General features: G+C 39.1%; 1 protein-coding gene across 1 annotated transcript; it reads right to left on the bottom strand.

Moving 5' to 3' along the window:
* Window positions 1–475: 475 nt before the first annotated feature.
* DNTTIP2 (deoxynucleotidyltransferase terminal interacting protein 2) lies at window positions 476–17,034 on the bottom strand. The gene is made up of 7 exons (XM_003808436.6): window positions 12,288–17,034; window positions 9,479–11,073; window positions 6,316–6,454; window positions 3,800–3,895; window positions 2,759–2,923; window positions 1,365–1,474; window positions 476–640 (listed from the first exon to the last, which is right to left on the bottom strand). Exons 1-7 carry the CDS (start codon window positions 12,714–12,716, stop codon window positions 547–549), a joined length of 2,628 nt encoding a protein of 875 aa, XP_003808484.4. The 5' UTR covers window positions 12,717–17,034; the 3' UTR covers window positions 476–546.
* Window positions 17,035–21,671: the final 4,637 nt, after the last annotated feature.

Below are 21,671 nucleotides of genomic sequence, written 5' to 3'. Positions count from 1 at the left end.
AGGAAAACAGCTCCTCTGCCCAAGCTTTCTAGGTCATATTCTTCATATCTTTGTATCCCAACTTTCTGGATCTGAATTTTATAGCTAACTATAGGGCATTGCCTCTCTACCATCTCCCGTCCCCTACACAGACACACACACATACACACATAAACCTACCTATTAATTACAATGTTTATATATCTTTCATCATTTTTTAAAGTTCTTTGAACATGTTAGCAAACTTTATACTTCCTATCTTTTAATTAAATTTTCTTTAAATAACTAAGCATTGAAAACTTTACAAACCATCAGTTATCTTAAAATGGTTGAGATTTTTTTTCCTTTTTTCCCTTAAAGAGTCTATACCAGGGTGGGTCTTTTAGACACTCCTATTTTCTAAGGGCATGTAATCGATTCTCAAATCAACTTTTTCCAAATACAAATTCCTGTATGAACAGGGCCAGTCTATGGTAAATTAATTTAGATGATGGTGTTAGTTTTCCAAATGTCTTTAATAAGTAAATAAAGGAGCGATGTAAAATGTTGCAGTTTGCTTGGTAAATCTTAATTGCGAAATTTCTTCTTCTTTCGGAACTTTTTTCCTGCTGCATTTGCTGCTTTTTCAGCCATGATCTCTGAGTACTTCCTTCGGTTGTATCTGAAAAAGAAAAATCAGAACTTTATGTTTGATATATCAGACATTAGAAGTTAATATAACCTTAGGGTAAAAGTTGGGAATGGAGTGGTGGACAAGACAAGTATAGTCTCTGACCTCATAGCACTTGCTTGTAATCTAGGGAGAAAAAATGGCAACTGTAGTAGGAAGACTTTCCTACTATATGCACTATATCCATCTATCCATATATGATCTATATATGCACTATATCCATCCACCAGGCTGTATCAAATGGTTTAAACATTTTTGAGGGATAAAAACACAAAAATCAGGACTAAGCAAAACAAAAAGTCACACTTAACCTGAAAATGCACAGTATGATATATATATTTCTTAGAAGCGACCAATGGTTTTCAAAGTGTGGTCTGTGGAGTAGACTCTTTCAAGGGATTCATTAGGTAAAAACTATTTTCTCAAGAATACTAAGGCATTAATTGCTTTTTTCACCCTCGTTCTCTCATGAGTGTAGTGTTTTCCAGGGGCTACGTGATGTGTGTTATCTGCAGAAGCAGGTATGAGCCTCTGTCTTTAGTTAAGCCAGACATTAAAGAGATTTGCACTAAATTATTTTTCATAACTATATATTCATGTTAATATGTTATGGGTTATTATAAATGAGTTATTTTTAAATTATTTGAAAATTTATAAGTTTATACATTTTTAAAGCAAAGTATACATATTATAAAATAAATATGAATTCCTTTACCTTCTGAATTCAGAATCAGCCAGCAGTTCTTCCACAATAGTTCTTTTCCTTTGCTTCTTGGGAATTCGTGAATGGTAGAAATCAGCTGGATTGTCAACAATGGTTCCAATCTGTGAACAATTGATTGAAATAAGTCATGCATTGAGTGCCAAGATGCTTTCATACTTCAGTGTAGCTCTAATTATATTTAGAGAAAGGAATGGAAAGAACAAGCTTACATTACACTAATAGTAATGTAAATTTTGCCATTTATTTAAAGCAAAAAAAAAAAAAAAGTAGCACAGTGGTGCTATTATGTTTCTTCAGTAGTTTATAGTAGATCCAAAATTTCTTTGCTAAACACTAAATTCATGATGCACAGTGTAACTAAAGGAGAAAAGTGGAACAGATAACATATACTTTTTGTTCTAGTTTCCCAAATCAATGAATTAGACACATAAATTCTACTACATACCTATTTGGTTTCCTAGGTCATCACAAAGGCTGCCAGCTTGGCCTACTTAGTGATCATTCTGTATTTGTTCATACACTCAACTGAATAAAATTTACAGTGATCACTATGCACCAGGCACTGTGTTACATGTTAGGGAAACAAAGAACATCTGGTTCCTGCAGTGCAGAGCCTGCAGTCTTAAGGAAGCTCCACAAAAAGTAACTAAAATATTAAAGCATAACATGTGCTGAACAAAACACTATAGATGCTCTGAAGACAAAGTGACCAATTGTACCTAAGAGAGGTAAGGAAGATTTAACAAAGAATGACAATTTAGCTTGAATTTGTATGGGTAAAATTTCACTAAGCAAACAAGAACCATGGATATGCAAAGTCAAATTATGCAGGGACTGGTATGTACGTGTTCTGACAAGACTGAGTAGCTAAGTGTGTTGGAATTTGTTGGGCTATATGATGAAAGGCAGGTGAACTCGTTTGGGTATGGATTATTAATGGCTAAATTAAAGGATACAGACCCAATCCTATGTCATAATTCATCACTGAATGTTTCTGAGCAGAGGTGTAACACGAACAGATGAAAACATTTTAAAAACCAACTTGGATTAGTACACGTGATACCCTTTTACCCCTCCATCCTGTATGGACTCTTGCTGTTAGGCTGATACTATTCATACATTCACATAGTGAACTTTATAGGTTCAACATGTTTTAGCTGACCTGGAAACCATTTGTAACACCATCTCTCTAAATGTGATCAAATTAAAAGTTAGTGGCTGAATTGGGTAATGGCCATTCTTATATGGCCTACGCAGATATGTTCCATACATTAGGCATGCACAATGGAAATATCCTCTATTTTAGGAGTAAACTTTAAAGAACACTATAGTGCTTTCCAAACTAAAATTCACAGATCATCACCACTATTCTGTGTGCTTCATACCTGGAAGTACTTGGGGAAGCCATCTCTATCATTTTTCTTGTAAAATCTTTTCGGGTCCATGCTGGCTCTCATCTTCAGTGCTTTGAGATCATTTTTCAGTTCATTTGTCATTTCTGGAGCTTTCATACCAAACCAGCCATCCCCTGCTGTTTTTTGTCGTTCTTTCTGAAATTATGATTTCAAAAATAAACATTCTAACAGCTAAGAGCATACATTATAATTCATTTCCCCTGAAGTAACACATACAGAAAATTTTGTAAATTAAAAACAAATGGTTACTTTATTGAAAGCACTTAAATCCAGAATCATAGAGATAAAAGGAATTAAATCACAAAAAGTGACTTCTCTGCTAAATTAGGCACAGGATTATCAGTTTCATAAATGAGGGCTCCGTAAAATCTATTTTCTGTCTCAGAGAGTAACTGCTGACTTGCTGGGAGAATAACACACAACTTCAATTTTTATTGTCTAAGACTATATGCGGTAAGAAAATGTATAAAAACACTTTCGTTTCTAGAGGTTATATGTAAACATTTTTATTCAGTCACCCAGGAGTCTCAGAATGCCACTCATACAAGGATCTAGAACCTTGTGTTATTTCTACAATAAAACAAAATACAATTCTTTTGAAAACTCCTACAAGTTATTTAATTTTGTTTCATTCATACAACAAGTATTTAGTTAGTGCCTACCATGTGCCAGGGTGCTCCATATTATAGTAACATTACTAGAATACCATCCTCAACTTTCCTTCAAGCTCTCTGGATAACTAGTCGAAATGGCAGATAGAAGCAATCTATATATATATATATTTTTTAAAAACCTCTACTTATAGATGCACTATTGTGGCTGCAAAGATGTGAAAATCTATACATAATGTGTTTATGGTACTATATTTTACAGCCCTTAGAAATCTGTAATTATTTTCTTTGGACTCATATATAGACCAACAGATACAGTTTAATTGTGCAGTTATGTTGTATAAGCTGAAAATATATAGCCAAACGTATCTAAGCATTTTAATTAAGTCACTGTACTTACTCTGCGTTTTTTCTGAAGTTGATACTTTGATTCACTATATGGTGGAACACAGTGGTTTTTTTCAAAATCAGGTGTAATGACGGCTTTCTGCAGAAGCTATAAAAACATAAAATTGGTTTTAAAATAATGTCAGAATGTTATATAAGTTTTTCAACAGTTTAAACTTCTGTAAGTTTTAAAATTTTTAGTCAGCCTGGCAAAGTGGCTCACACCTATAATCCTAGTGCTTTGAGGAGGCCAAGGGAGGAGGATCACTTGAGGCCAGGAGTTTTAGACCACCTTGGTCAACATAGCAAGACCCTGACTGTAAAAAAAAAAAAAGGAAATTAGTTGGGCATGGTGGCACACACCTGTAGTCCCAGCTACTCAGGACGCTAAGGCAGAAGGATCACTTGAGGCCAGGAGCTTGAGGCTGCAGCAAGCTATGACTGTGCCACTCACTCCAGCCTGGGTGACAGAGTGAGACCCTGTCTCCCCCCCCACCCAGCTCCCTCCCAAAAAAAAAAAAGAAAAAAGAAAAAAAAGGCCAGGCACGATGGCTCATGCCTATAATCCCAACTCTTTAGGAGGCCAAGGCAGGACAATCACTTGAGGCCAGGAGTTCAAGACTAGCCTGGGTAACATAAGAAAACGCCATTTCTCCAAAATAAATAAATAAATTTGTGCAGTCAAATCTGTTTATCTTTTCCTAAATGATTTCTGTACTTTTGTTACTTGACTAGGATGATTATATTCTCCTAAAACTCTGTGTGATTAAAGGAACCTCAGGTTAATTAGTATTTTTCTCAGTACAAGAACCAAGTAAGACTGCTCTGTAGACCTCAAAATAGTTTACAGGAATATAGTACAAGCATTAATTTGGGACTGACATTTGAAATGATCAACTCAGAAATTAACAGTCAGGCACACAATTCAGGTTCAGGCCTAGATGTTTCTGTGTGGTATAGGCAGCCGTCTAGGCTTTCCCATCACTCATAAAAGGGGGCATGATATTTACTTAACAAATGATTAAGAGTTTGCTGTGAGTCAAGTACTGTAGTACGCTCAAGGACAGTGGTTCTCAACTGGGAGCATCTGGCAATGTCTGGAGACATTTTTGGTGGTGGTGAGGATAAGGAAGAATGCTACTGACATCTAGTGGGCAAAAGATAGGGATGCTGTTAAACATCCTACTATGCACGGAACATCTCACAACAAAATTATGCAGCCCAAAACATCAGTAGTGCTGAGACTGAAAAACCCTGTTTTAGGACTATAAAGAAAAGATGGTAAGTTAACATATCACATGATCAATAATGAATCAGATCTATGCTAGATGTTATGGAAACAGAGGGGTTGTGAGAAGGACTGGAGGTAAAATATTCCCCAAGGGCAACGATCAATTATTTTGCACTTGCTTGGGGAAAAGCAGGGTAAGTTCAGGCAACTACAGTAGTCTTCAGTGGCAAGAATAGAGCAGATGACAGCTGGGTGGGGTAGAGAGGTACTTTGAAGGATTTAAGAGAATACTGTCACATCTGTGTGTGTGGTGTGTTTTTGGGGGCAGGGAGGAGAGATGTGGTCTAGCTATGTTGCCCAGGTTGGTCTCAAACTCCTGGGCTTCAACAATTCTCCTGCCTCAGCCTCCCAAAGTGCTGGGATTATAGATGTGAGCTACCTTGCCCAGCCGGATTTGTGTTTCTAGACAGAGAAATCTAGAAGTGTGGAGGATGGCTTGAAGAACAAGATGAAAACAAGGTCAATAAGGAAGCCACTGGAGTAGTTTAGATGAGAAGCAAAGGCCTGCACTAGCTGGTGACAGTCGCTTGAAAAGGAGGAAGCAGAGAAATATCTTCCCCTAGAGGCTTGGTGACTGACTACAAAAGGAAAAGAGATTTTGGTTTCATTAGCCAGAAAAAAGAATACAAAAAGAGGATTCCTGGTTCAGGCAGGGAAAGGGGAATTAGTGACGTCAAGTACCTGAGGACATCTAAATGAACAAATAGGTACTTGGATTTAAAGGTCTGAAAGTGACAGTGAGAAGCATCAAGGCTAGAAAATAGATTTAGGAGAAAACAGTGCAAGGTGTTGGCTAAAGCTAAGGGTTTGGGTAAAGTTACCTTAACAGTAATTCCTTCTGAAATTATATGTAAAATGTCTATATGCACATGTGCATTTTTTTCCGGGTGGAAGAGGCAGGCAGGCATTCACAGCTTTCAGATTCTCAACAGTCTACACTAGTTAAGAACTTAAGAACTAAAAGTATAGCAAGAAAAGGGAAAAAAACAAAACCCCTGGAATCATAATTGGTGGGTATAAGATGAGGAACACTGACCCTGTACTGATTTATTTTTAAAGCATTATCATTCATAGATAGGATTTTATTGTAAAAAGAAATGACTGTTTTAGAGAGAAGGAAAAAACTAACACATTAGGCCAATGTGGTTTCACTGTAGGAAAATTAGTCTTTTACCAAGGACTAATTTCTAAAAGTGATTGGTTAGTTCTGTGAAAACCTAACAGCACAATTAACTTACCTCATTTTGCTTTTTCTCCTTGATCTGTGTTAGGGTTCTCTTGTTAGACTGTAGTTTATCTGCATTGAAATTAATATACAAACCACCCAACTGCTTGATACTCAGACCAGGGTCTATGCTGCTGCTTGTCAACTTCAGACTGAAAAAGAAATCATCACTTAAAGATCAAGTAATTAAATCAAAATGGAAACATATAAGATGGCATTTTAAAAAATCAGTTATTCTTCTCTGCCCTTGTATTGTCCACAATAAAGAAAAAAAAGCATCTTATTTTTATGAGGAATTCCTGAAAAAAAACTCCAAATAAATATATTTTTCATCATTTTATTTTATTTTTTGAGACAGGGTCTCACTGTTGGCCCAGGATGGAGTGCAGTGGTGACCACTGCAGCCTTGAACTCTTGGGACTCAAGTGATCCTCCCGCCTCAACCTCCCTGGGTGGCTGGGACTACAGGTGCACACCCAACACCTGGCTCATTTTTTCTTTTCTTTTTTTTTTGTAGAGACAGAGTCTCAATATGTTGCCCAAACTGGTCTTAAACTCCTGTAAATATTTTCAATCTAGTAAAGTCATTTAGAAGAAACTCTGGATGAACAATGAATTAAACAAAAAAGGTTTTGGGGGAACACATCCAAATTTATTCTCCAGATTTTCTTTCTTTTTTTTTTTTCTTTTTGAGACAGAGTCTGGTTCTGTCGCCCAGGCTGGTGTGCAGTGGCACGATCTCGGCTCACTGCAAGCTCCGCCTTCCGGGTTCACGCCATTCTCCTGCCTCAGCCTCCGGAGTAGCTGGGACTACAGGTGCCCGCCACCACACCCGGCTAATTTTTTTTGTATTTTTAATAGAGACGGGGTTTCAACGTGTTAGCCACGGTGGATATTCTCCAGATTTTCTTAGAGAAGATTAAGGCACCGGGCGCAGTGGCTCATGCCTGTAATCCCAGCACTTTGAGAGGCCAAGGTGGGCGGATCACTTGAGGTCAAGAGTTCAAGACCAGCCTGGCCAAAATGGTGAAACCCTGTCTCTACTAAAAATATAAAAAATTAGCCAGGTGTAGTGGTGTACGCCTGCAATCCCAGCTACTAGGGAGGCTGAGGTAGGAGAATCTCTTGAACCCAGGCGACTGAGGTTGCAGTAAGCTGAGATCGCATCACTGCACTCCAGCCTGGGTGACAAAGAGCAAGACTCCGTCTCAACAACAAAAAAAGAAGATTAAGGCCATATAAAATACCAACAGATTTCATAAAGATATTTTATAAATTACAGAAAAGGAGAGAAGAGAATATACCTGACAATTCAACTTCATATATAGGTAGTGAGTTAATAAATGTACACATCTCCATTTCTAAAACTAATGAGAAAGGCAGGTTCTTGAACTTCCAAGTTGTCAAAACTTAAATGTTTTTTTCCTGGGTGACTAAGGGCATTTGCTAGTATCTCTAAAGTGAGTCTCGAACAGCAATGAGCATCCATCCCACAGGAGTGTTTTAAAAATACAAATATCATACCCCAGACCTACCAAATTGGGATTTTCTAGGGTTGACCCGGGCTCCTGCTATATTTATGTAATAATTTCTACTTTATATTATGGAAGGGTCCTTTTAAGAAGTACACTTGGACTTACAGTAACTTTCCTCCCTAATTATCCATATACACTGAGTAGTTGAAAGCATAATCAACCTCTACTGGAAAGTGAAATCATTCTAGTGCAGTGTCTTGGCAGTAATTCTCAACCCTGAATGTATATATGTAGTCCCCTGGCTGGAACTACTGGCACATGACACCATACCCAGCTTAGTGTGCACTAAATCTTTTTTTTTTTGAGACCAAGTTTTGCTCTGTTGCCCAGGCTGGAGTGCAATGGCATGATCTCAGCTCACTGCAACCTCCACCTCCCGGGTTCAAGCAATTCTCCTGCCTCAGCCTCCTAAGTAGCTGGGATAACAGGTGCCCGCCACCACACCCAGCAGCCAGGCTAGTCTCCAACTCCTGACCTCAGGTGATACACCCATCTTGGCCTCCCAAAGTAAGTTTGCACTCAATCTTAAATGATCATTTGACATTATGGAACTCTAAGTTCCCAAATACTCACAATATTGAAAAATGGATACAACCCAAATGTCTATCATTACTTGAATGAATGCATAAATTCATTGTTGTATAGTCATACAATGGAATACCACTCAGCAATAAAAAAGAATGAACTACTGGTATATACAGTAACATGGATGAATTACAGAAATAATATTCTGAGTGAAAGAATGCAAGCAGAAGAGAGTACATATTTTTTTTTTTTTTGAGACAGGGTCTCACTGTCACCCATGCTGGAGCGCTGTGGCGCGATCTCGGCTCACTGCAACCTCTGCCTCCTGAGCTCAAGTAAGTGATCCTCTCACCTCAGCCTCCCCAGTAGCTGGGACCACAGGTGCTTGCCACCATGCCCAGCTTTTTAAAAAAAATTTTTGTAGAGATGGGTTTTTCCCATGTTGCCCAAGCCAGTCTTGAACTCCAGGGCTCAAGTGATCCACCTGCCTCAGCCTTTCAAAATGCTGAAATTACAGGTACGAGTCACTTACTGCTCTTAACAATCACATACAAAAATCTTAACATATGATTTTTTTTTTTTTTTTTTGAGACAACATCTCCCTCCATTGCCCAGGCTGGAGTGCAGCGGCACAATCATGGCTCACCGCAGCCTCAATGTGCAGGGCTCAAGCAATCCTCCCACCTCAGCTTCCCAAGTAGCTGGGACCACAGGCGCACAGGGCACCACACATGGCTAATTTAAAAAAAATTTTTTGTGTAGAGATAGGGTCTCCCTATATTGCCCAGGCTGATCTCAAACACCTACTTGGGCTCAAGTGATCCTCCTGCCTCAGCCTCACAAAGTGCTGGGATTACAGGCATGAGTCACTGCATCCAACAGATTGATTTCTAATATGTCACCAAAAGGAGCACCTTTAGCTATGATTGGTGGGAAAAATATGACTAAAATAGGTATCCAAAAAGACAAGGGAAATGCTGGATAGAAGAGCCATTCCATGAAGAACCCAAGGCAGTGATTTTCTCATTCCCCAGGCTAACATTTCATATTTTTATGGTAAATTAACCACTTGAAATACATGTATCAAAAACTTATAAAAATAAAGGAAAAACTTACAGTTTAGCCTTTGTGCTATTTAGGAAGTCTTCTTCATCACTAAACTCATCTTCATTTTCATCATGGTCTGATGAATCTTCTTCACTTTTTTCATCCTCTTCCTCTTCTTTTTCTTCCTCAATGGCAACCTCACTTGCCTTGTCTTCCTCTTCCAAGTAAAAATTTTTATCAGCACTCATTCCAGGAGTTGTGTCAATTACAAACAATGCATTGTCACATGACAGACTTCCTGTGTCTCCACTTAATGACTCCCTTTGGCCACTATTTTCAACAAAACATAAAGTATCCTCTTCATTCTCACTGTTTTCAGACTGTTGGCTTTCATCACTGCTGAGAACTAATAAGACAGAATTATCTTTACCCTGAGATGTGTTGGGCGCAGACGTGTATAGTTTGGTATCACATTCAAAATCTACATTCCCTTCACTGTTCATGTCTTCACTGACACTTATAACTGTGGACTCTTCTTCATCATCACTACCACCGCAATCACCAAACTTTGTCAAGTCACTTGCTTTTATGGGGCTCTTTTTGTTGTTATTCCATCTGCCTACTTCCACAGTTGCAAATGTTTGAGTTAATGATTTCATTACAGCCTCAGAGTTCAGATTAGAGTGCACTGATACAGCATTTTTATTTTGGGGGGTTGAATGTCTCTGAGAAACTAACTGTTGAAGGCTAGTGTCCTGAAGTTCAGAAAGATTCTTCAGCTGAGAACTTTTCTCATTAATTTCTTTCCCCTCATCTGTTATTCCATTGGCATCTTCATCCAAATCCTTACAATTCTGTTTTGTTTCTTTAAGAGATTCAACATTGGCCTGTTCGTGCACTGTTAATATATTTTCTGAACTTCTGTGGGAGAAATCATCATCAAAGTCATTATTATAGAAATTTGGCTTATTTATCTCAGAAAGAGATCTTGCTTGTAAATGGGAAGTTTGTCTGGTATCTGAATCCTCTGAATTCACAGGTGTACCCACGATCTGTTTCTCATTTCCTGGTACAATCTTACTATCTTTCTTTTCAGTTTGTGCCTTTAATTTCCTCTGCATACTCCTGGTTCTTCTAGTTGCAATTCCAGAGAATGAAATGTCTGAGCTTGATGTCTCAGCATCAGATATAGCTTCTGTATGAGATTCTTGGCTTGGATCTGTCAGAGATTTAGCCTTACTTCTTCTGGCTCCTGTAGTTTTTTCTGTGGGAAGCACAATTCTAGAAATACCTGAAACATGAGATTCTGCTTCAGACACTATTTCTTCAGTGTGAGACTCCTTTGTTGGAGTTACTTTCGGCTTTTTCCTAACACTGGACACTGGGGAGCATGCAATTAAGATCTGCCTTCTCCTAGTTACCCTTAAAATGGTATCATGGTGCTCAGACACAGAATAATTTGACTCTGCCTCAGAGGTCTCTCCATCCGTAGATGGTTCAGTTCCCTTTGGTAGTGAGCCTGTAGTTCTGCTCTTCCTCTTTCTAGCTTTAGGAGTTCTAGGGATTAAACTTTGCTTCCCAGTGGTCTGTGATTCAGCAGTAGTTCGGGCATCAGATCCAGTACTACTTTCTGGATGCGCTTGAATCCCATTAGCAGCAAAACTCTGCAAACCAGAGAAAACACACTGTAATTTAGGTAGGGCTGGAACAAGGGCAAAGCAAATGAAATACTGACCCCAAAAGCTAAAACCCAGTAAACAAGATTACCTTTAAAACAAAAAACAAAAAAACCTGCCCAACTCATGATTTTTAAAAAATCAAAATTTGGCCGGGCGCGGTGGCTCACGGCTGTAATCCCAGCACTCTGGGAGGCCGAGGCAGGTGGATCACGAGGTCAGGAGTTCGAGACAGCTTGGCCAACATAGTGAAACCCCATCTCTACTCAAAGTAAAAAAATTAGCGGGGCGTGTTGGTGCGCACCTGTAATCCCAACTACTCAGGAGCCTGAGGCAGGAGAATTGTTGGAATCCGGGAGGCAGAAGTTGCAGTGAGCCGAGGTTGCGCCACTGCACTCTAGCCTGGGTGACAGAGCAAGACTCCGAATCAAAAACAAACAAACAAAAAAATCAAAATTTAAACACTGGATCCAACCCTGCATTTACTTCACTAGCCTCATCCTTCCTAGATGTAACTTCAGAAGCAGAACAATTAAAATTTTTCTGTTTAAAGTCAAATATAACGGGTAGACCAACATTCTGACCCACCTATAGAAGAGGGGAAAAAGGGAATATTAACTCTGAACACCGATGTGTTTAGGAACACACTGATGGAATCAGTCGCCGCCCTTACCTTTACGTACAGGAAAAAATCGCCGCCGCTCCGTTCCCTGCATCGCTGAGTCAGAATGAGACAGCCGACTAACGCCACTAAGAGTCACCAGGCGACGACACCACAGCCCTCCTCACGCCTTAAGGAGGTGATGCTGGACAGCTGCCAGCCTCCCCACGTGAAAACGAAGCTTTTTTTCCAGCCCCCCTAAATGGGGCTTGTGCATGGTGGCCGAAATTAACCCTCCTTGGTACCGTGTTAACAGTAAGGTTTAAAAGTTCGAACTGTGCTTCTGCATTAAGGAGTTGAACGACCCAAATAAAGTTATCTAACCTCTCTTCCATACTAAAAATTGCCTTAAGAGACAGTGGTGAGGGCTAAACAGTTTCCGTGACAGGCTTAGCACTGGGCCTGGGAGACCCAAGCGCGCGGCAAGCTCGGGTCCTCTCTGTCGGCAGGTCCTCACCCTTAACCGGACCCTTGCGCCGCCCCGCCTGCCTGAGCGCGGCTCTGCGAAGCGGCGAGAAGTAGGGAAGACTGGATTTCCTACCTTTTGCCCGGAACTTTCAGCCGACGCGGCTTGGATGCTGGCCTTAGCCCGTGCAGATCTGGTAACCACCATCTTTCCGGCTCCCTCGCGACCACCACGACTTCCCTCTTCCCTGGCGCTCCGGAAATGCGTCAGAGAACTGCCTCGAGCGCGTTTTCCGCGCAGATCCGAGAATTCGCGAGAATCTCCGCCCAGCCAGTTCAGGCCAGGGCGGTCAGAGACAAAGGGCCTGGGTTTAAGTGTGCATTTCAGAGCTGTAGAAGGCAAGCCAGATTTTTGCTGGGAAAGACCTTCATCGGGGCAGCGAAGCCCGCAGTGACAGAGGGTCTTAGCGTACCCGTTCACATGAATTGTAAAAACGCACTTACATGCCATTCGTTCTTTCATTTGTTTAGTAGAATCGTTTGAACCCGGGAGGCGTTCTTTCATTTCTACGTTCTAAAGAGCTTAATGTAGCCATTGGTATGTCCAAGGGAGAAGTTTGAGATATTTGTGCTTTTTTAAAAAAGACAATATTTACTCGTGTATTGTGACGCTAAATATAAATAAAATTTAAGGACTTGGTTGGGGTAAAAGGGATATAAGGTGCTCGCAGGAACTCGGAGACGAAGTGGAAAGCTGTATAACGTGAGATGGTGTTTAGGGATTGGGAATAGCAGAAAAGAAAAAAACGTTAAAGAAATTGTAAAGGAGAAGAATAAGGTTTTGTTGTTGTTGTTGTTGTTGTTATTGTTACAGTGAAAGGAAGAGTATGACCAGAATCAAGAGGTTTTTTTGGTTATCTTTTGAGATAAAAGGTAGAGAACTATGTTTGAGGGGATGGGAAGGGGTTGAAAAAATAAGTAAACGCAAATTATTGTTGGAGGTGAGAAAGGATGAATGAGTGCCTCACCAAACCTAGTCTCTACTTCTTTATGACAGAAAACCAATTTTTTTATTTAAAGTCACAGAACACTGTGTCGATGGACACACTGCTTCCCAGCTTAAAATAGCTTATTTTATAGTCTCTCTTGCAGCCAAATGTGGCTATGTGACTACGTTTTAGCCAATTAGGTATAAATTGTGTGCATGTCTTTAGGGACGGCATCTAAAAGAGAGGAGGCCGTCCCTGACTTTTTTTTTTGGAGACGGAGTCTTGCTCTGTCGCCCAGGGTGGAGTGCAATGGCGCAATCTTGGGTCACTGCAACCTCCGCCTCCCGGGTTCAAGCGATTCTCCTGCTTCAGCCTCCTGAGTAGCTGAGATTACAGGTGCCCGCCACCATTCCTGGCTAATTTTTTTTTTTGTATTTTTAGTAGAGACGGGGTTTCACCATGTTGGGCAGGCTGGTCTTGAACTCCTGCCTTCAGGTGATTCACCCGCCTCGGCCTCTCAAAGTGCTGGGATTACAGTGCTGGGATTATAGGCCTAAACGACCTCGCCCAGCCCTCCTGATCTTTTAAAGTGCATTTTACTTCCTGGAAAGTTGGGTTCGCTGGTTTTCAGGCAGCAAGTTTGTGCCATAAGGATGAAGGCATGCTTTAGAGATGGCATAGCAGTGAGATGGAAAAATCAACTTGTGGAGCTGCCCTATGAGCCCTCAAGAGCCGCCTTCTAGATTTTTCACCTGATGGAAACACCTTGTTAAAAGCCACTGTTAATTAGAGATTTTTCTATTTGCAGCCGAGCCTAATGCTAACTGAACTGGATAATAAACAGAGATGTGGGTGTAGTCAGAAAAGAATGCACCTTCCTTTGAGCCAGCAGGAAAGAGTTGATATCTGAAACAGAGAGGAGAATGTGAATGCAAGTATGTTCAAGTGGAGTGAAGAAGAGAAGATTTTGGGTAGATAATAACCTCTGTAAGTAGGTGATACATCTCAGAAGAATGGAAATGGTTTATATCAACATTTGTGGCAAATGTGGTAAGAAGCAAAAATAAATTTTAGTAGGGCCAAGTAGCAGTGAGACTATGTAAGAAGATGAACAGAAGAGAAAGGTTAGATTTGAAGAGCAGACAAATCGTGTAGAAGGAAAGTGAACCAATTGGATGTAGGTTGTGGAGATCAAAGTATCAAAGAACAACAGCATCAATCATAATAGTATTGGCCACTTAATATCTGCTGGATACTAATCTACGTGCTTTACATGTGTTCATTCATTTAATCTCCACATCTTTAATTTGAGCAAATGCATGAAAATAGAAATTAAGATGACAGAGGTAGGTGTAGAAAACTGGAGAGAATATTAGAAAATCATGCAATGTCTAATATTCACTTGCAAGCATGGCCCTTTCAAGTAAAGAAAAAAAAAAGAAAGGAGAAAACCAACTCATATACAATCTAAGGTCAAGAAACAAACATAAGATACTAAAATTGTCAGTACATAGTTATAATATGAGAAGATTGAGCTGGTCTATCAACAAATCTACCATAGGCCAAAAAAAAAAAAAGAAGTGTTTTTACGTGGGCTTACCAGGTTTGCCATATTCTTTGCCTATCTTCTTTATCTGAAGTGGATTTAGGGCAAATACAGTATATTTAATTTTAGGTATATATAGTATATACAATACAGTTGACCCTTGAACAACACGGGTTTGAACTGGGAAGTTCCACTTATGCAGTGATTTTCTTCTGCCTCCACCACCCCTGGACAGAAAGACCAACCCCTCCTCTTCCTCCTCAGCTTACTTAACATGAAGACAAGGATGAAGACCTTTATGATGATCCACTTCCACTTCTCTTCCTTATGATTCTCTTAAAATTTTCTTTTCTCGTTTATTGTAAGAATGCAATATATAATATATACAATATATAAAATATGTATTAATCAACTAGTTATCTGCAAGGCTTCTGGTCAATAGTAGGCTATTAGTAGTTAAGTTTTGGGGTAGTCAAAAGTTATCTGTGGATTTTCAACTGTGCAGGGGGGTCAATGCCCCAACCCCCACATTTTTTAACGGTAACCAGTACTATTACTCAGGCCCAAAAGGAAATTTACCTTAAATAATCTATATTTTACTAATTAAATCCTTAAACTGAAAGGTCAAAGCTCCCTGGAATTTTAGGCATTAACCAAAAGATGAGAGTTTTAGTGCATGAGCCTTCTAAAAATACATACTATTCATGGTCATTCTGCATTGTTACATGTAAAACATTACTATTAAAATTAAGTTTGACCTGTAAGATGTCCAGGGATCCCATTTTCTGGTCTTCAAACCTTTGAATGTGGGCTGGACTTAGTGAGTTCTAATGAAACGAATATGACAAAAATGATGGATGTCACTTTCAGGATTAGGTTAACAAAAGGCTGGCTTCTATCTTGCTCTCTCTCAATCATTCACTCTGTAGGAACCTAGCTGTATGTTATAAGCTGTCCTTTGAAGAGAACACTGTGGCAAGGAACTGAGTGAAGGAGGCCTCTGGCCTACACCCAGTGAAGAATTAAGGAACTCAGTCTGACAACGTGTGAGGCACTGAGTCCTGCCAACAACTACACGAGTGAGCTTGGAAACAGACCCTCAATCCAGCCTTCAGGTGAGACTGCAGTCTTGACTTATCCATTGCTGCATCTGGATGCCTCAAAGTCATCCAGATACAACAATAGATAACAAGTAGTTATAGATTAACTTCATCTCTCCTAAAATTTCAAGTAAAATAAATAATACAGGCCAGGTACAGAGGCTCATACCTGTAATCCCAGCACTTTGGGAGGTTGAGGAGGCAGGATCACTTGAGCCCAGGAGTTTGAGACCAGCCTGGGCAACATAACAAAACCCCATCTCTACAAAATATATAAAAATTAGCCAGGCATGGTGGCATGCGCCAGTAGTCCCAGCTACTTGGGAGGCTGAGGTGGGAGGATCACTTGAGCCTGGGAGGTTGAGGCTGCAGTAAGCCATGATCATGCCACTGCACTCCAGCCTGGGTGACAGAGCGAGACCCCGTCTTAAAAAAAAAAAAAGAAAAAAGAAATAATACAGTATGTACTCATGTCTAGCTTCTTTCACTCAGCATAGTGTTTCTGTAATTCATCCATGTTATTGTGTATACCAGTAGTTGATTCTTTTTTATTGCTGAGTATTTCATTGTATGACTATACAACAATGGATTTATCCATTCAGCTGTTGATAGACATTTGGGTTGTATCTGGTTTTCAATATTGTATTTGGGGACTTTTAGAATTCTGTAATGTCAAATGATCATTTGAGTGCAAACTAAGCTGGGTGTGGTGGCATGTGCCTGTAGTCTCAGCAACTTGGGAGGCTGGAGCAGGAGGATTGTTTAGTTCAGGAGTTCTAGGCAGTAGTATGCGATGATCACACCTGTGAATAACCACTGCACTCCAATCTGGGCAACATAATGAAAACTGATCTCTATAAAAAACAAAAACAAAAACAAAAAACAAAGGTTGAGTGCAAAATAAAGACATTTCAGACAAATGGGATCTAGAAAATTTACTGTCCCTAAAGACCTTTGGTAAAGAATTACTAAGGAGGCTAGGTACTGTGTCTCATGCCTGTAATCCCAGCACTTTGGGAGGCTGTGGTGAGAGGATCACTTGAGTCCAAGAGTTCAAGACCAGCCTGGGCAACATAGCGAGATCCTGTCTCTACAAAAATAAAAGTTAGCCAGGTGTGGTGGTGCATGTCTGTAGTCCCAGCTACTTGAGAGGCTGAGGTGGGAGGATGGCTTAAGCCTGGGAGGTTGAGGCTGCAGTGAGCCATGATCATGCCACAGTACACCAGCCTAAGAAAGAGTGAGATCCCTGTCTCAAAAAAAAAAAAAAAAAAAAAAAAAAAGTGAACTTGAATAGAATGCAAGAATCAACAGTGAGCAAAGAAAGAGGGAAAATAATCAAAATAAGTAATGTTCATTGTAAAACATGAACCTTAAAATAATGGACCAGCAGACACATCAAAATCTTGCATGACATTTTACACATTTAGTCATTGCTGAGGAAACATGTTAAAGCTTTTGTTGACTTCTCTGGTAGCGGAACTACATATGACCATATCCTGATATATTTAGAGGAAATTAGCAAGCTTTCATCTTTTTATGACTTTTCCAAACTTAACCTACGCTTATCTCAACAGAAGCCATTCCTTTCTATAAGAATAAGCTTTTGAAGATGTTTTCCTTGAACTTCTAAAGTTTACATATTAACTACTCCATCATTCAATAAGGGCATATTTACAAACCAGGCAAACAAGGATTTCTGCCCAGAATGCCTACCACACCTTGTCATCTGACCCTACTCTAAAGCTAATTTCTTCAGGGAAGTTTTTCTTATCCTTAACCTGCTACTCAATCCCACTTCCTTCCACATGCCCCAATCCTTTTCATTACTTCTATCAACAGATACAGCTTTTTTTTTTTTTTTTGAAACGGAGTCTTGCTCTGTCACCAGGCTGGAGTGCAGTGGCATGATCTTGGCTCACTGCAACCTCCAACTCCCTGGTTCAAGCGATTCTCCTGCCTCAGCCTCCTGAGTAGCTGGGACTACAGGCACATGCCACCACGCCCAGCTAATTTTTGTATTTTTAGTAGAGACGGGGTTTCACCATGTTGGCCAGGATGGTCTCAATCTCCCGACCTCGTGGTCTGCCCACCTCGGCCTCCCAAAGTGCTGGGATTACAGGCATGAGCCACTGCGCCCGGCCTTTTTTCTTTTTTTTTGGGACAGAGTCTGGCTCTGTCACCCATGCTGGAGTGCAGTGGTGTGATCTCGGCTCACTGCAACCTCCACCTCCCAGGTTCAAGTGATTCTTATCCCTCAGCCTCCCAAGTAGCTGGGATTACAGGCATGTACCACCATGCCCGAATAATTTTTGTATTTTTAGTAGAGACAGGGTTTCACCATGTTGGCCAGGCTGGTCTCGAACTTCTGGCCTCAAGTGATCTGCCCGCCTCGGCCTCCTAAAGTGCTGGAATTACAGGTGTGAGCCACTGCGCCCAGCCAACAGATGCAGCCTTTTATTGCTCTTATTCACATACAGATTCCTCCCTTTCCCCCCAAATATATCGTATATTCCTTGAGTATAGGAGTTATTTTTCATCTGTGTCCATCTGTAGCACAGTGCCTAACACATAGCAGGCATTCAATAAATCTTTGTGGAATGAATGAATGCATAAATAGCTTTATGATTTGGATGTTTTTAAATTATTAATTTATTTTCAAATCATACTCAGTTTGAGTTCAAATAGTTCAAAAATCAATATAATGCTTCAGGATGCTTCCAGCTATTGAAACAACCCAATTAAAAAATATACAACTCACACTTTATTTTAGTTAAATTCATAATGTAGGTAATATTAAAAATTATTATAAATATTTAATAATGCTTTATAATTTGCTATTATAGTACACTACAGACACATAAAAAGTTGACTTATCTAATTAAAACATTTTCCCTTCCTATGTTTCTAATTCTGAAAACTATAAAAATATTAAAGTCATGTTACATATTTTTCAAAAATAAAACTGCCATATCCCATTGCCAACTTTACATGAAAAAGTTATATGTTCTGGTATATTAGGAAGTTAATGATGAAAAATATAGGTTCAGAATTTTAATTTGGTGTATTTGAATATGAAAACACAAATGACACAAATGGTTTAAGTCTTCATTAAAACAAGCTTCACATTTCTCTGAATGCATATTTTGCAGAAGGATGAACTGCTAGCCAACATACAATAAATATATCAATTGTTTACATTCCCAAATATTGAAAATACTGGGTGAAAAATCTAGAAAGACAGTGTTAAAGGAGCATAATTAAATGAACCTTAGACCTTTTATCATTGAAAATTAAGATCCTAATTTTAGTTACTGCTTGGCTGTGGTATGGGAAAGTCTGAACTATTCATGCAAAATAGAATAATTTTTTATTTTCCATTTTATACATAGCTGCTATCCAAATGATCTTTTTTGAAAAATGAAAAATTATTAGCTATTATTTGTGATTCAATTTCTAGCAATGGCCATCATAGTATGGTCTTTTACATCATGTGAAAATACTTGTTGCTTTTGGTGACTACAGTTTCATGGATGGGAATTCAAGATAGACTCATAACAGAACAAATTCCAAGTTACAGTACATTGTGTTAAAGTAAGGCTCCACTGTATTTTGGACATGTAATAAACAAGCTATAGCTTTTTTTTTTCATATTTACTGGAAAAGAAACAATTATATAAACTTTCTACCTTGGTCTCACTGGATGCACATCTCCTCAGAAAACATCTCTTATATAAACTATTGATAACTTAGCTTTCAGTTTTAAGTAATTATTTGGTAGTATTACCACTCTCTATTTTATGGCTTTTTAAACATTAAGTCCTTAAATATTTGAAAAGTGTTCACTATATTCTGATAGTTCATGAAAAAAAGATGTGAACATCAGCCTGGAAAACATATATAAAGCCTTAAAAATCAGTGTTTTAAAAGATTATTCAATAATAGAAAATCAAGAGTAGAGAGGTAAAAGTAAAAACTCATTAAAAAATTCCATACATGATCCCCTTCAGAAAATGAATCTATAATCTTGCTTCTTTGTCAAGAGTTGAGGGTGCAGGTAGGAGATCACCAAAAAGCTCTGCTGAAGTTTAGATACATTAGCAACTAAGTTTTTTTTTCCCCCCCACTTTCAAAATAACCCTTCAAACAACCCATTTTTATAAGTCCAGGGTTATAAAAACAATAAATGGGATATTAAAGTTCCCTCTTAAAATATCTTGGCCAGTTCACTGTATAGATTTAAAATAAAATGAACGCTTGTTTAAGGACTTATATGAAAAAAATGTTGGGCATTTCCAAATGTAAAGATGAACTATATATATATTTAATAACATTACATACAATTAATATAAAGGCTAGAAGGCATAAGTAGCTCAATATCTAAACAAGTTTTCCCAGGCAAATCACATGATTTCACATAATTTTTCTTTTTTTTTTTTTTTTTTTGAGACGCAGTCTCGCTCTGTCGCCCAGGCTGGAGTGCAATAGCGTAATAGCGTGATCTCGGCTCACTGCAAACTCCGCCTCCCAGGTTCAAGCGATTCTCGTGCCTCGCCTCCAAAGTAGCTGGGATTACAGGAGCCCGCCACCACGCCTGGCTAATTTTTGTATTTTTAGCAGAGACAAGGTTTCACCATGTTAGCCAGGCTGGTCTAGAACTCCTGACCTCAGGTGATCATCTGCCTTGGCCTCCCAAAGTGCTGGGATTACAGGCATGAGGTGTGCCCGGGCAGATTTCACATAATTTTAATGATCAAATTACCCAATCAGTAAACCACAAAATCCTACTTAGGAAAAGGGTCTATAATATTTATTTTGAATATGGAACCATAGTTCTTTTTCCCTAGGTTGAGAAAACTTGAGCAAAATTAGTTTTATTTAGGCCTGTGGTTTAAAAATATTGAGATACAGGAGTTTTTTTTTTTTTTGAGATGGAGTCTCGCTCTGTCGCCCAGGCTGGAGTGCAGTGATGTGATCTCGGCTCACTGTAACCTCCGCCTCCCGGGTTCAAGCGATTCTCCTGCCTCAGCCTCCCAAGTAGCTGAGATTACAGGCGAGTGCCACCACGCCCAGCCAATTTTTGTATTTTAGTAGAGATGGGGTTTTACCATGTTGGTCAGGCTGGTCTCAAACTCCTGACCTCGTGATCTGCCCACCTCGGCCTCCCAAAGTGCTGGGATTACAGGTGTGAGCCACTGCGCCCGGATGAAATACAAGAGATTTTTAAAGAAGTTTTCAAACTATTCAGGTTACAGACACAAATTTATAGAATTAAGGAGATTTATAGTGTACATCAAAGTTCATAGCTTATTTATTTGCAATTTTGTGGTTCTTAAACTAATGAAGAATTATACTAAATGACCTATATAGTCTCTTTTAGCTATAAACTTTCAATTATATTATTCTGCTTTAAAATAATTACGACCATATCTCAAAGTTGTTTAAGTAGATTTAAACAACTGAATTAAGGATTTTTTTTTCATCCCCTTTCTGGCTTTTAGTCCTTCCTAGTCAGTTATTAATGGGGAATAAATATTACACATTTTACTCAACTGATTCTTAATTCCTAGCTCTATTGCCCCCTCCTCTCTCCAGAGCCCACAGTATCCCAACATATGGTAAATACTCAATACTTATTGAGGATTCTTGAATGAGTAGCAATATATACTAAGGATGGATCAATAATTTAAAAGAATCTGGATGGAGGTGACAGTAGTTGCTTTTATAAAACCCCCAAACAATAATTTCAAAGCTTCTAGTCTCCTTTCAGATTTACTTTGGTTTGTCTTTATAAGTAATAAAAAGAGAGAATATGGCACAAGAATACAAGGTTAAATTATTACAGCTAAACTATAAGCAAGGACACATAAAAAAAATTTAAGTTTCCA

The sequence above is a fragment of the Pan paniscus genome, chromosome 1 (genome assembly GCF_029289425.2).
Source record: "Pan paniscus chromosome 1, NHGRI_mPanPan1-v2.0_pri, whole genome shotgun sequence".
In the NCBI taxonomy this organism is placed as follows: domain Eukaryota; kingdom Metazoa; phylum Chordata; class Mammalia; order Primates; family Hominidae; genus Pan; species Pan paniscus.
Note: the sequence above shows the minus strand (reverse complement) of the source record. Positions and strands in the feature narration are given on the sequence as shown.

Excerpts from the sequence above, each read along its gene's own strand:
- DNTTIP2 (XM_003808436.6), bottom strand. The coding sequence starts at position 12,716 with ATGAAAGAACGCCTCCCGGGTTCAAACGATTCTACTAAACAAATGAAA. Across the intron at positions 11,074-12,287 it reads CTGAAAGTTCCGGGCAAAAG|AGTTTTGCTGCTAATGGGAT; the intron begins GTAGGAAATCCA and ends TCTGGTTTGCAG. Across the intron at positions 3,896-6,315 it reads AGGAGAAAAAGCAAAATGAG|CTTCTGCAGAAAGCCGTCAT; the intron begins GTAAGTTAATTG and ends ATGTTTTTATAG.